Consider the following 14,663-nt stretch of genomic DNA (forward strand, 5'->3'; position numbering starts at 1 on the left):
ATAATTATTTGGAACTGTATGGATAAATATGAGAGATTGAGTTTTAACTCTTACTGGACCTATAACACTTAAATAAAGTATTGACATGCTTTAAACGGGGGTATTTCTAATGGAGTTCACCTATATAAGTGGAAATGGTGCCACTTTTAGAAACTAAGGGTTTGGTTTTAAAGCATTCATAAAAAGATACAAGAGAGATGGCTAATGAAATCGTGCCAAGGATTGTTAAATGATTTTTTTTAAGAAATGAAATGTTACGTGTGATTTTCTAAAATGATTTCTAAAAAAATGATTTTCTAAAATGATTTTTCTTGGTATGAAATATACTCTCATACATGATCTTTCACAATAAAAAAGGTAAATAATTATGTCCATAATTATTCATAAAAAGGTGTGATTTGGTTTAAGATTGCGTCTTTTAAGTGGAATAACACAAACAAAAGGTGATAAGCCTTTTCTTTGGTCTTAATAAATAGAGATGGCCATGTAGACACCCTATTTTATCTTATGTTATCCTTAAATCTTGAGTTGGTTTGCCATGGGATTTGGACTTAACCTATTTGGACTTAGATTTAGCATTTGAGCTTTAGGGCTATATTATATTTTGGATTATGTCAGCCATTTGTAATTATTTTGCTTCTATTAGAATTTTTCAAAAAAAAAAAAAGAATTAAAAAAAGATAAATTAGGTGACAAGGGTCTGTGTTTGAAATTTGGAGTATTAGATTAAATGTTTAAAACTTCGGTGCTTTTTTTTTTAAACTTAAAATTTAGATTATAAGGGATAAGATGCTCAGTTTTTTTGAATTAAAATCCTATCTTCATCATGTTGTTTAAACCCTAGTTCAAGAGTGAAAAAGAATAGAGCGAAAAACACAGAGAAAAATACAAAGCAAAACCCAAAAGATTAGAGTAAAAAATACAGAGTTCATCTTTTAGCTACAGCCACTAAGCCTTCCACCGTGCATGGTTGTTATTCCCAACACAACCTTTAATAGCCCCAATGCATAATCCACTTTCTCCCATAATCAACACAAGACATTTAAGCAAAGAGAAAATCGTAAAAAATAATCTAGCAAAAAACATAGGAAGAAAGAAAGTCGCTGGCCAAAAATCTATTACCACTAAATTGCCTAATCCTATGACCCACTAAACTACCTAATCTTACTACCACTGAAATTGGCGTGATTGGTAACCCAAATACCCATTACCAAAAATCAATCACCTATGAAATACCCAAAACTTGGAATACCCGAAACCCAACAAACAATGCACTATCAACCTAAGATTAGTCATAATAAGCAGGAAGGAAGGCAATAGTGGTTGTGACTTATGTTAGCAGAACAACGATGATCATAGAGTAGGGTTTCAGATACAGGATTTTATTGTGACTGATATTAGTAGAGCGATGGTAATTAAATAGTAGGGTTTTAGGTGTAGAATTCTTGACTAAATTTGGAAGAGGCAAGACTTTTGACTGGAATTTTAAGGTTAGAGAAAGGAGAAAATAGAAAACAAATAAGAGGGTGGTGGTGGTGACTTATGGTGTTACGAAGTCGATGATACACTACAATCTGAAAAAAAAAACCTATAAGTTTTCTTAAACATTTTGGATTACCAGAAATAGAGCCACCAAGCCTAATTCACTCTTGTAGCCAACCTTTTATGAGCCTAACCGAACCGACATTTATTTGGTATTTTCTTGTGTTATTTTATTTATTTTCTTAATTATTTTGTTGGGGTAAATGTTTGTTCTAAATAATAATAATAATAATAATAATAATAATAATAATAATAATAATAATTTTAAAATTTCAAAAAAAGTTAAAGAATCATTTTTTCTTAAAAAAACTTTAATAATAAAAAAGACATTTTAAGAAAAATTTAAAAGTACCAATTTTTCTTAGAAAATAAATTTTAAAAAAAATATATATATTTCATAAGAAACGTTTTTAAGGAAGTGTTGAAGGTATCAATTTTTCTTAAAAATAAAAATTTTAAAATTATTTTTTAAGAAAAAATTCAAAAGTATCAATTTTTCTTGAAGATAAAATTTTCAAAAGATATTTTTTGAGAAAAATTTGAAAGTATCAATTTTTCTTGAAAATAAAAATTTCAAAAAATATTTTTGAAAAAAAGTTAAAAGTATCAATTTTTCATGAATAAAGGCATTAATCTTTTTTTTTTAAATAAAATAATGAAAGAAATCTCAAGAAAAAGTTGATATATTAATTTTTTTTGTTCTTTCTTTGATTTTTTTAATGTTAAATAATTTGACTATGGAGTCCTTACAAGAAAAATAATTGTTTTTTTTTGTATACTTTTAAGTTGAGAATTTTTTTTGAATTTTTTGTCAAAAAGTATTAGAAGTAATTAAGAATAATTTTCAATAATTAATTATCTAGTAAGATTTTTAAGGCTCAATAGATAATATGAAATTAAGCTGGTACTACCTTTTGATAGGCGTTATGGGGTGTTATAACTTTCATTACACGTAACTGTACCACTGGACTTAGTTCTGGTTTTGTAGACATTGAATCTATCTTTTAAAGATATCTAAGTCAAACTTAAAATTTTTTCTAAAAATGAGACAAATTCAGTTAGGTGGTTAATCACACTTAAATTAAAAAGATTAGTGCTGAATCCTTAAATCAATGTCTAGCTATATGTTTATAAATTTAAACATTATGATAGGCTAGATCACATATTTGTGTACCAAAATCTTATGAAACTCTCTTTCAAATTCTATCTCTCTGACTTTTGAAGTAGCAAAAACTCATTAAGATTTTGTTTGCTATAGAAAGCACAAGATTTAAAGTAATATTTTCATTCTTTTTAAGGGTGTTGTGGTTTAATCTTCATTGGTGCAAAGTGAGTTCAAACATTGGCTACATTATATCTCATAACTATTGCAATTTTCCTTTTGCACCCCAAAGTTTGTTGGGAGAGAAATAAGTTTAAAAGAAAGTATTTTTCAAACACGCTTTGTGATTGGTTACTTATGTCATTTGGTGCAACTCCATTGCTGCTACAATATTCTACATCGTAAAAGGATTGCATCAACAAGTTGAAGAAGACCTTTGAGGCTTGATACCACTCTTGTTTCTCATAACAAGGAGGATTGGAACCTTTTTGTGGAATCATGGCAGAGGAACAAATGTAAGGTCTATCAACATGATTGAGAAGTTTACACAGCAAAAAAAAAAATGATTCAATTTATATTTTCTATCCATAAAAAAAAATTTATGAGGAGTAAGTTTGAGTGATAGGTTAATAGCATTGTTTGTTGATTATAAATGAAGTAGGTTGATCAAAATTACAATAAATGGGAGATGAATGAAAAGAACTATAAGAACATATAATGAAGCCATAGCATCTCTTTTGATGTTTTTTGTTTGTTTTAGTTTTCATCTTTTTCTCTGACATTCTATTTTTTATTCAATTTTATATAAAAAATGTATTAAAAAATTTTAATAAAATTATATATGAATTTTAAAAAATTAAAAATATATTTCATATTTGGTGTATTAAACAAATTTGATAGAATAAGTTTTATATTTGACATATTTTTTACATTTAACAAACAATACATAAATGTTCACATCTACGGTATTTTTGTTCCGTTTTTTTTTCTTGTTAATTATTAAAATTAATAATTTAATTAAGTCTTAATCTATAATTAATTTGGACGAATTAGCAGTGACACCAAAATCATCGACGTCAGCTAAAAAAAACACATATACGTCTGAAATGACGTGTAAGTGCCGACGTACGGTCACGATTTAATCGCAGGACTCACCCAAATCCCCTACGTTAACTGAGATTAAAAAAAGCACATTTCTGCTAATAATTATCCGCTGGATCAGAGTCCACCCGAGTCGCTTTCACCATACCCCAAATCCACCACAAAACTCCATCCAAAGTCATCACCAACAAACTTCATTCGTTGACTACACCAAAGGACCATCATATTGCCCTGAATCATGCCGTACGGGATTATTCCTCGAAGCTCTTTTCACAGCTAAGAAAGTCGCCAGATTAGACCATAAAACACAAAAATGGAGTATTAAAATGTCCAAAAACCAAACGCAGATTTTATGTTGCTTCAATAGTAATCATTGCTTTGAAAGATTTTCTCTTTTCCCAAACACACCCAAAATTTCCTCTTTAAAATTTCCTCTTTTTCTCAGGTTTTTTTTCTTCAATTTCTCACTTTTTTCCTTTCATATCTATTTATCATCTTTCGGTTAAAATTGAGAGTAACTGTTTAGTAAGAACCTGATTTTGCTGATTTTGATTTTTTTACTTTAGTTTATTTTTGGTGTTTAAAAGGGAGATTTGGGCTTTGAGTAATTTGAATTTGAAACTTTTGATTTGAGTCAGTGATTTTTCAGAGTGTTGATTTTGTTGTGACTGTGCAGATCCGGGAAAATTAGGGTTTTGAATTTGGTACTCCGAGAATGCAGAGGCAAACTAGGTATATGGAGAGGACTAATAGTATGGCTAGAGGGAAGAGGAGTTTGGAAGGAGATGAGGAGCAGCAGCCCGAGCGAAAACGCCCCGCTTTAGCTAGGTATTTTCTTCTCCCTCCCCCCCCCCCCTTTTGTTGTGTAAATAGTACTTTGTTTGTTTGTTTGCTTGCATGGTTTTCTAGCATATTTTGAGAAGTTATGTGTGAATCCTAGTTGTTGTTGTTTTTTTTTTTTTTTTTTTTTTTCATAAAAGAAAAAGCAAAAAGTTGCCCTTGAATATAAAAGAAAATAATTTTTTGAATAATTACAAATTAAGATCTTTTTACAACAAAATGTGTAACTTTGCTTTTATGTAGAACTATTATGTTATTATTTGTTCATTTTTAGTCATTATGATCTTGCTGTAAGTTTTTAGGAAGCAAAAGGTAAGTAGAATATGCATCAACCAATCAGAGCAATTTGGAAAAACAAAAAAAAAAAATAACTGGATAAGGTTTTTGACTTTTTGTCATTTGATTGTGTGATGCACTTGGGGATTTTAAAACCTTAATATCAGGGTTAAGAATTGATGGGATCTTCTCTCTGTTATGGGCCTAGTGGTTTTCTCAAAAATTACATGTATATGTTATGCAGTGTTATTGTAGAAGCTCTTAAGTTGGACAGCCTGCAGAAACTCTGCTCATCTTTGGAACCCATTCTTCGTAGAGTTGTAAGACCTATTTCCTACTGTTTTTCTTTCTTTGCAATCAATTCTTTATGTTGTGGGGGATTTCTGGAAACTGCTAGTCTACATATGTTTAGTGCATCTTCTATTTCTTTTTCTTTTGATATAGGGTTAGTTACAGTTGTGTTAAATCTAAGATTAAAGTCACTGCTTTAAATTGTATGACGATCTTCTTGACAAACATTGTTCTTCTGCTGACTGGAGTTTTACAACTGAATTGTGCCATATATGCATGCCTATATATGCCTACACATGAACATTCATCTATTGTGCTTTTATGTGCAATTGCCTTTTTTATTTACACAGAGAAACACACACACATGATATCCGTTTCACAATTTATCATTTATTTCTCTTCAAATTCTCTCTTGTTTTCAAGGTTTCAGTTTCTTATGGGACTGGATTAAATCCTTTACATTTGAGTGATTTGAATGAAGAATGCTGTTTTCTCATAAAACCTGCACACCATATCAGGTTTTCCTTCTTGGATTAAATCCTTTACATTTGAGTGATTTGAATGAAGAATGCTGGTTTTCTCACAAAACCTACACACCATATTAGGTTTTCCTTAATTTTGTTTTTGGAGTATTCCAATGTTCACCTCACTGTTATCTTGTTAGGTTTAAAGGTTGGTCGCACAATCAGATATTGGTGTGATTGGTCACCTGTTTTCTGATGTTTATTACTGCTATCAGAAATTGTATAATTCTTGCATATATTTTTTCAATTAATCCTAGATTAACAAATGTTTATTTGAGATTGAGTCATGAATGGAACTTTTAGATGATCCGGCGTTACATTTATCACTGTCTTTAAGAATGACTCGCCTTTTGCGATGTTACCCATTCTTCCTCTCTCTCAGACCCTCGTAATAAAGTTAATTGATATAAAAATATTTAAGATTTGACTTTCTTCTTTGTCTCTCTTTTTTTTTTCCCTAATTGATCACTTGTTCATGCTCAGGTGCCCATCGTTTGAGTAAGATGATGTTTTTCTAGGATTTACCTATCTTAAATACGCATGACAAAGGTATCTGAGGTGTAGACACTGGCCTGCCCTGCATCCATGTAACATAGATGTTCACTATTTGTGCAGAAATTTTGTTAGATAAGTCTAAAATGAGCCTTTTGTATTGCATTTAAGAGCCCAATTTAGAACAACAATTTTAGTGCAATTCTAAGAACATCTATTGTCTATTCTGTTATTTCCCCTTTGGATTGTGTTCTTTTCCTCATGTTTCCTTCTTATGTCTGCACTTGATGCTTTGCAGGTAAGTGAAGAGGTTGAAAGAGCTTTGGCAAAATTAGGCCCTCCTAGACTTAATGGAGGGTAAAATATTTATGTTTGATCATTTATGGTTGTAAAGTCAATTTTGCTATATTCTAATGTCTTAATTTTTAAAAAAACTTCTTGTTTACAATTATGAGGCATGGAATATGATGCATGTTAAGTGGTGTTAAATACCCCTATGATTTTGGTTTGGAACTATGTGGTAGCCTTATATTTAGCATGTGCTTCCCCACCTATTGTCAATTGGAATTGCAATGCTTAACAATGTGGAATCAATTAGGGAAGTTCGAGATTTGAGAAAAGCATCACACCTTAATGTGACTCAAACAGGTTGTTTTCTTATCAGATGGTGTATCTTGCAGTAGCTGGAGGTTTTCATTTTCATTTCTTAATTGCTTGGTTTTAGTTAATTTTAGTTATTGTGGGAAATTCCTGTATGTATGTAGGATTGTGCATGATGATGTGAGAACATCATATAAGATATTGAATTACACGTTTTGACATTAAAAACAATTGTCTTTTGTTACTACAAATTGCTTTAGCAATTGCTTGTTGAATCATAGGTGTTTTGCTGAATATTTATGAACTATGAAGTACGACAATGGTTTCTCTTAATTCTAAGAGTTTTGTGTTTGATCTTGACTCATTAAGTAGCCAATGTTTAACAACATTGTGCATGAGAATTGAATGGCTGTGATGAGATTCTAAGAGAGTTTTGTAATGCTCTTAGCTTTGATTCTTTTCTTCTCCCTTCTTTGTAGGATTGCATTGGTTAATTAATTCCTTGCCTTTGGATATACTTGAGCATTATTAATGAAACAGATGAAACCCAAACAATAAGCTTGGTTTGATGATAACTTTTATTATGTTTTTGGTTGGTTGATTGGTATACGACTTTCTTCAAATTAAATATTTTATCTTGATCCTTTTACAAGAAACCTAGTGGAATTAGGTTTAGTTTATTGTTTTTTGATGTTGTTGAGTCTTTACAAGAATCACCTTTTCTTCGGCATTAAGATTCCTGTTCTCTCAGTGTCTCCCTACATTTTTCTTTCCCTTTTTTCGTATGCAGTGCCTTTTGCTTTTGTGATGTGGATAGAATCTCTTAATACTTTTGGTTTTCAGGTCTTCTCCAAAACGAATTGAAGGTCCAGATGGACGGAGCTTACAGCTCCACTTCAGGTCCAGGTTATCTCTTCCTCTTTTCACAGGTGGAAAGGTAGAAGGGGAGCAGGGTGCTGCCATCCATATAGTTCTAATTGATGCTAACACTGGACATGTTGTAACAACTGGACCTGAGGCCTCTGTAAAGCTAGATGTTGTTGTGCTTGAAGGCGATTTTAACGATGAGAATGATGAAGGTTGGACACAAGAAGAATTTGAGAGCCATGTTGTAAAAGAGCGTGAAGGAAAAAGACCACTGCTGAGTGGTGACTTGCAAGTGACCCTCAAAGAGGGGGTAGGGACGCTAGGAGATCTCACTTTCACTGACAATTCAAGTTGGATAAGAAGCAGGAAATTCAGGCTTGGCTTGAAGGTCGCTTCCGGATATTGTGAGGGTATATGTGTACGGGAAGCAAAGACGGAGGCTTTTACTGTCAAGGATCACAGAGGGGAATGTGAGTTCATACTTTATACTATATCTAGTTTTTCATTTGTGGATTTCTTGGATTTTGCCTTTTTTTTTTTTTTTTTTTGAATTGAGTTGCTTGACAGTGTATAAGAAGCACTATCCACCTGCATTAAATGATGAAGTATGGCGATTGGAAAAGATTGGGAAAGATGGGTCATTCCACAAGAGGCTTAGCTCTGAAGGAATATTCACAGTTGAAGACTTCTTGCGGCTTGTGGTCAGGGATCAACCGAAGTTACGGACAGTGAGTTTGGATTTGGTTTTGAAATCAAAATGCTTTTCTTTGTATTTTCCTTCTGATATTTCTATTTATGTTTATAGATTCTTGGAAGTGGCATGTCAAATAAGATGTGGGAAGCTCTATTAGATCATGCAAAGACTTGTGTGCTGAGTGGGAAGTTTCATGTTTACTATACTGATGATTCAAGAAACGTTGGTGTTGTCTTCAATAACATCTATGAGTTGAATGGCCTTATTTCTGGGGAACAGTATTTACCTGCTGATTCTCTATCTGATAGTCAGAAGGTAGGTTTACCTAGGCCTACAGTAGTATTTTTTTTTTGGCAATAATTTTCTTATATTTTAGCACATTCTATCTGAAACTATTTAAATATATTTAGTGGATACGTAATTAATTTTTAAACATGTTGGTTATAGGATTGTGTTCTCTACAATTTAACTTTGTATTGTGTGCTGGAATAATGATCTTTCCCTTTTAGGTTATATAATATAATGATTAGGTGCTTTGTTTAGAGCTAGTATGTTTTATTTTTATCAATTTAACTTTGTATTATGTGCTAGAATAATGATATTTTCCCTTTTTATGTTGTATAATATAATAATTAGCTGTTTTGTTTAGAGCTATTGCGTTTTACTTTTATCTGGTTTACCAACTGGATTTGCCTTCTTGTGGGAGTAGAGGGTATCTAGAAGGCTGGATGCAAGGGAGGCCAGCCTACGGCTTAAAAACTCAATCAACCAAAAAGAAAGAAAGAAGATGGAAAGCTCTGATACTGTGGATTCTTTCTTGGCTTGATAGATTAGGATATGCTCATAATAATTTATGCATCTGAGGGAGTGTGCACATCTGGTCCTGATGTGCATTAATCTAATATAAAATGACAAATCTTGCTGAAAGAGACTTGGTTAGGCTATTCTGTGTTGGTTTATTTAGCTGCATCATAGGCTGAGTAACCAATGAATTAATTTCAACTTTCCTCTCCCTGTTAATGTACTGCAGATTTGTTCACATCAATTGATATTATTCTGTGGCATTTCAGCAAAATAAAACAATTAAGAAAATATTGGTAGCTGGAAGGAATGATTACTGTCTTATGAATGCAGGATAGTACATCATTCTGTCTTTAAAATGTGACAGTTGCATTCAATTTGTAACTCTCCTAGCAGCTGAGATTTGATGCTGTTACCATGTAGCTTTCTGAGTTAAACTCGTTAAGAGTAGGTCAATCTGAAACTTTTTGTTTCTGGCTTTTAGTTTTGGATATTGACCTTTTCTGCTCTGGTTCTGGCCTATAAACCTAAAAGCATGGGAATGGCAGTTGATTTGTTTTAGGGGCGAACCAATTGTGTCTTAACTAAGCCGTACTTCCTGCAGTATTTATTATATATGGTTGAGAATGAAAATTTTCTTTAATTTACAATTGATAAAAGGAGTTGTTGAGAACTTCTTTGCTTGATGTTAGATTTAAATTTGTTAGATACCATGGAGTTCCTTTGATTTTCTTCCCAAATATGGTTTGCTTTGTTTTTTGCCTTTTGATAGGCCTTTAATTGAGTTTGTATCTTCTTGTCAATTTCAACAGCTTAAGCTCTGAGCTAGCTTGTCAGTTTTATTTTCAAATTGAATAAAATAGTTTCGTTAATTTAACAATGGAAGCAAAAATTTCTGCAGGTCTATGTAGATACGCTGGTGAAGAAAGCCTATGACAATTGGAATCAAGTCATTGAGTATGATGGCAAGTCACTGTTGAACGTCAAGCAAAATAGGAGGTCAAGTGCCCGAAATGAACTTCAGATGGATGCAAAAAACTGCCCTAATGCTTTAGATCATCAACTGCAGTTACCACGGCTGCCAGTTGCAGTACTTACTGATCAAGTGCACTCTGGCCCACATGTTGGAGGTAAGCATTATGATTACTTTAAACATATAACTTTAAAGGAATTTTCATTTAAGTTATTTATCTCAGCTTAATCTTTCTGTAGTTATGCTCATAAACATCATTTTGCTTATTGCCTGCTTACTCCCCCTTTTCCTTGGTACAAGACAGAAGATTAACATGGTATGAGTAAAGGGTCTTTATGAAGGATAAAAGCTTGCTATGAAGTAAGCTAAAAAAATAAAAAGATGGAACCACGTAATATAAGAAAATTCTAAAAATAAGCGATACCCCTGTTTTATCTAGCATTACTGTAGTATAGTTTTCTTTGGCTACTTTTTTATTTTTTTGGTGGGTAAATTTCTTTGGCGGTTTTTGAACCTTTCGGTTTTGTTGATTGGACGTGTTAAAATTCATTCAACATGATCCTGGACATAATCTGGATTTGTCTGAAACTGCAAAAAAATTGCTACCTTCATGGCATGACCTGACCTCCTTGGCCGCAAGGAGATCTCTAGAAAGGTAGTGCTAGCTTGGATAAGAAGGGAAAAGAGTGAGGCATAGAGAGAGGATAAATCAGTGGTTCAAATTTCCAATTCTATTCCATGTATAATTCAACCAGAAATTCCAGATTTCCAGAATAAGATGACTTTAAGGTAACAAAATTGCATGAAAGTAGCTATTAAGTAAATGTAAAACGTATTATTTCTTATAAAAAAAGTAAATGTAAAACAAGTCCCTGAACCCATTTTCTTCCTTGCAGCATAGTCTTTGGGAACTGCATCTTGATTTATGTCTTGGCATTATCCAAGGTCATAAATGGGAGGTTTTATTAAATTGTTTTAAATCAGATAGATATTGGGACAGCTTTAAATTGAAGCAAAGTTCTTTTCTTATCTTTAGTTCAAAAGGCAGTATTCTTCAAGATCTGTGTCATTGAAACCGGTTGAACTCAGAAATTCTTTAATTTCAAAATGACTTTCTTCGAGATAGCAGTTGTTATAGTGAAATTTTTTTTTAGTTATAGAGATCCAGATGACCTATGTGTTTGCTGTAATCAGGATAACATCAGGTAGTGAATACCTTGGTCATTGGAAATTATGGGTTTTGCATGATTGCATCTGATACAATTTGTTTGTCAAGCATATCAAAGAAATATATACCATTCTTATTGTAATTGATACCTTTTCTATCAAGATGCCTAGATTGAAAAATGTTATAAGGAAATGTCAATAATAGTCATCTAAATCAATAGTTTCATCATGAATTACGGCTATGTTGCTATGATTATAGTTGGAAATCTCTTATTATATTTTCAGTTTTGAGTTAAATACATCTCTTGTAGAAGACTTGGTTGATATTTTGCCCTTAAGGATAATGCCTCCTTTTATAGCATAGATTTTTGTTTGAGATCTTAATATCTTGGTACAACTTTCAGGTTTAGAACCACGTTTTCTTCGTTTCATCCTATAACGGCTGGCATTTTCAATTTTTTTTTCCTTATGGTTACCTCAGGGTTTAATGATAATCAGTCGACCAGATACTCAGGGCAGTCACAACATGTGAATTCACGTTCTGGTAATCAATTTGACAGCACACAATTTCTCCCATATGACCAACTGATTAACAATTCGCAGCAACCACAAAGCTCAAGAAATGATAACAATGTTGTTGGGCTGGCTCTTGGTCCTCCACAGTCATCTGCTGTAGGATACCAAAATATTGGTTCGTCAATGCAGCCATCAAATCTTAATCCTTTTGATGATTGGACGAACAACAGAGATAAGGGAGTTGAGGACTTATTTTCAGAGGAAGAGATTCGCATCAGAAGTCATGAAATGCTTGAGAATGAATCAGATATGCAGCATCTTCTCCGTCTCTTCAGCATGGGAGGTCATGCTTCTATTAATGTGACAGAAGATGGTGGGTATGAATTTCCAAATTACATGCCATCCCCATTGCCAAACTTTGTTGAGGAAGATCGATCGCGTCCTGGCAAAGCAGTTGTTGGTTGGCTGAAGATTAAGGCAGCAATGAGATGGGGGTTCTTTATCCGGAAGAAAGCCGCTGAGAGGCGGGCACAAATAGTTGAGTTAGAAGAGGAAGAATAGCTATCAAGTCTTTTTAAGCGGCAAGCATCTCATTTCTGACCATGGTTTTGGAAGTTGCGAGAACTCCATCAATGCCAGGGAAAAATTAGAGGTCCTGATCGCATGAAAATATCGGTTTCAGAGCTCCTGAAGACCCTAAGTAGACAATGGGAATCTCTTCTTGTACAGTTTCGTGTACAGTAAACTGTATCTTCGACTTCCTGTAGTCATATGCTTTACCATTGCTTTGTGTATGATAATTTGAGTATCTGTTGACGGGCTAAATTTAGGAATAAATATCCATACTCAAATGAGAAGTTTGACTTTTTACGATGTTGATAGGTATTAAATTGTGGTTATGAGAATGTGAATGGTTATGAATTTATATTTTTATTGGATGCGAGGATAGAAATAAATAATATAGTATTCGTATATATATTTTAAATATATATTTATATATATTTAGTAAATAAAATTTTTATTAAATAATATAAATAATTGTTTTAAATTAATTAAAATTAATATATTTTTATTAAAAAAATATAAAATTATTAGAATATACAAAATACAAATTAAAAAAATTAAATTTTAGCTATTATTTTTATTTTAAAATTATGGATATGTGGATTATATATATTGATTAAATATCTGTTGGGTATAAAAATGAATATAATATAAATTTTAAGATGAAAAATGTTCCATTTTTCTCATATCTTATTCATCGACAGCCCTAGTTAAATTTGTTTTTAAGTTCATGGCCCCTCCTTTCCCTTGTTGACTGATTCTTCTAATGCATGACATTATTTCTCTCAAACTGTTCTGGAATTTGTAAGCAATTGTTGCCTGAGTTTGGTCTTCACTCATTGATGAAACATAAACTATTTAAATGTGTTAAGAAAATGGGGTCTAGCATCATATAATTGACTTTGATTTTTTTTTTTACACAAAGCTTAACTACTTAATAAAAGAAAGTGGAGCTATTTTAAAGTTGTATCGTAAACCAAAAAGAGAAAGAAGAAAAATCAAGAAAAAATAGAGAAAAAAAAATAGAGATTGGTTGAATGGAAGTCAATCTATGGTCTGATTGAGTGAAAATTTTATCAGCAAGTTTATGATTCAGAGTTTTACATTCTGAACGATGAAGATCGGGTTTGAAGCTCTCTAAAAATAAATTCATAGTATATTTGTTGAGTCATCTATTTGATAAAATTTCTCCAATTGTCTCTCTAGTTGTTGATTAATTCTAGTTTTAGCTAAAGAAGAACTTTGTATATCCATTATTTGATAGTAAAAATTTTTTTGGTGATTCGTAATTTTTTTTTATACACTCGAGAGTTTTTCATATAAATCTTGATGTGTTTTATTTTTTCTGCGTTGTTGATTGTTGTCTATTACTGTAGATTTATTGCGATATATTACTTTTGCATTATTATGTTTATTATTTCAAGCCTAATAAGTGGCACATAGTAAGGGTTATTTTGAGACATCGATACAGAAATAGCCTAAAACATAAGTAAATTCTATTTGAGATCATGGAGGGTGATATAAGTTTCATGATAAAATTAACAGCATCAAATTATTCAATTTGAAAGCCTATGATGGAAGATCATTTATACTACAAAGATTTGTATAAACTAGTATTGGGTGATTTGGCTAAACCAACATATATGAAAGATGAAAACTGAAAGAAGTTAGACAAAAAAATGTTGGTTACAATCAGAAAATGGGTTGATATCAACGTGTTTCATTATGTAGCATAGGAGGCAGATGTCCACATTGTTTGAGAAAAATTGACAATATTATATGAGAAAAAAAAATATATGAATAAAGTTATGCTTATTAAAAAGTTTACAATTTTACAGTACAGGGATGGACGATCGATTATAAAACACTTGAGTGGTTTTCAAGACATATTTAATCGGATGACTACTATGAAGTTTAAGATGGATGACGAAATGAAGGCATTGTTTCTTTTGGGTTCATTGCTAGACAGCTGGAATACTCTAGTTGTGACTATTTTTAATTCAGTTCCTAATTATAATGTGACATAGGAGATGACAAAAGACAACATACTTAATGAAGAAGCAAGACGAAAAGATGTAGACCCTATAATCAAGCTCTGATCACATAGAACAGAGGTAAAAATATCGATAGAGATCAAAACTCAAAAGGCCATAGTAAGTCTAAACATAGATCCAAGTTTAAAGATAAAGTGAAGTGTTTTCATTGTGGTAAGATAGATCATATAAAACAACACTATAAAATATTGAAGCAGGAGCGAAAAGATGAGAAAAGTAAGAGTTCAGATGATGACAATGTTGCAGCAGTGAGTTCAAA

At 32.0% G+C, this 14,663-nt stretch overlaps 1 protein-coding gene across 7 annotated transcripts; it reads left to right on the forward strand.

Annotated features, from left to right (window-relative positions):
- The first annotated feature begins 4,035 nt into the window (after window positions 1-4,035).
- On the forward strand, window positions 4,036-12,658 carry LOC111301728 (calmodulin-binding protein 60 B-like). Of its 7 annotated transcripts, none has more exons than XM_089744555.1 (9): window positions 4,036-4,190; window positions 4,422-4,573; window positions 5,106-5,181; window positions 5,576-5,670; window positions 7,612-8,105; window positions 8,203-8,363; window positions 8,441-8,644; window positions 10,032-10,260; window positions 11,752-12,658. In XM_089744555.1, the coding sequence occupies exons 2-9, from the start codon at window positions 4,461-4,463 to the stop codon at window positions 12,345-12,347; spliced, it is 1,968 nt and encodes a 655-aa protein (XP_089600681.1). In that variant the 5' UTR covers window positions 4,036-4,190; window positions 4,422-4,460; the 3' UTR covers window positions 12,348-12,658. The 7 variants fall into 7 exon arrangements, with proteins under 7 accessions (XP_089600681.1, XP_022753370.2, XP_089600683.1 ...); XM_022897635.2 differs by lacking the exon at window positions 5,576-5,670 and adding an exon at window positions 6,467-6,525; XM_089744556.1 differs by having other exon boundaries at window positions 4,068-4,270.
- Window positions 12,659-14,663: the final 2,005 nt, after the last annotated feature.

This window comes from Durio zibethinus, chromosome 15 (assembly GCF_047325235.1).
Source record: "Durio zibethinus cultivar Kanyao isolate XHJ-2024 chromosome 15, ASM4732523v1, whole genome shotgun sequence".
NCBI classification, from domain to species: domain Eukaryota; kingdom Viridiplantae; phylum Streptophyta; class Magnoliopsida; order Malvales; family Malvaceae; genus Durio; species Durio zibethinus.

What these genes read in the sequence shown, in the direction of transcription:
- LOC111301728 (XM_089744555.1), top strand. Translation starts at nt 4,461, where the DNA reads ATGCAGAGGCAAACTAGGTATATGGAGAGGACTAATAGTATGGCTAGA. An exon ending in AAACCTGCACACCATATCAG is followed by an intron (nt 5,671 to 7,611) that starts GTTTTCCTTCTT and finishes TTTGGTTTTCAG; the next exon opens with GTCTTCTCCAAAACGAATTG. An exon ending in CAAGGATCACAGAGGGGAAT is followed by an intron (nt 8,106 to 8,202) that starts GTGAGTTCATAC and finishes GTTGCTTGACAG; the next exon opens with TGTATAAGAAGCACTATCCA.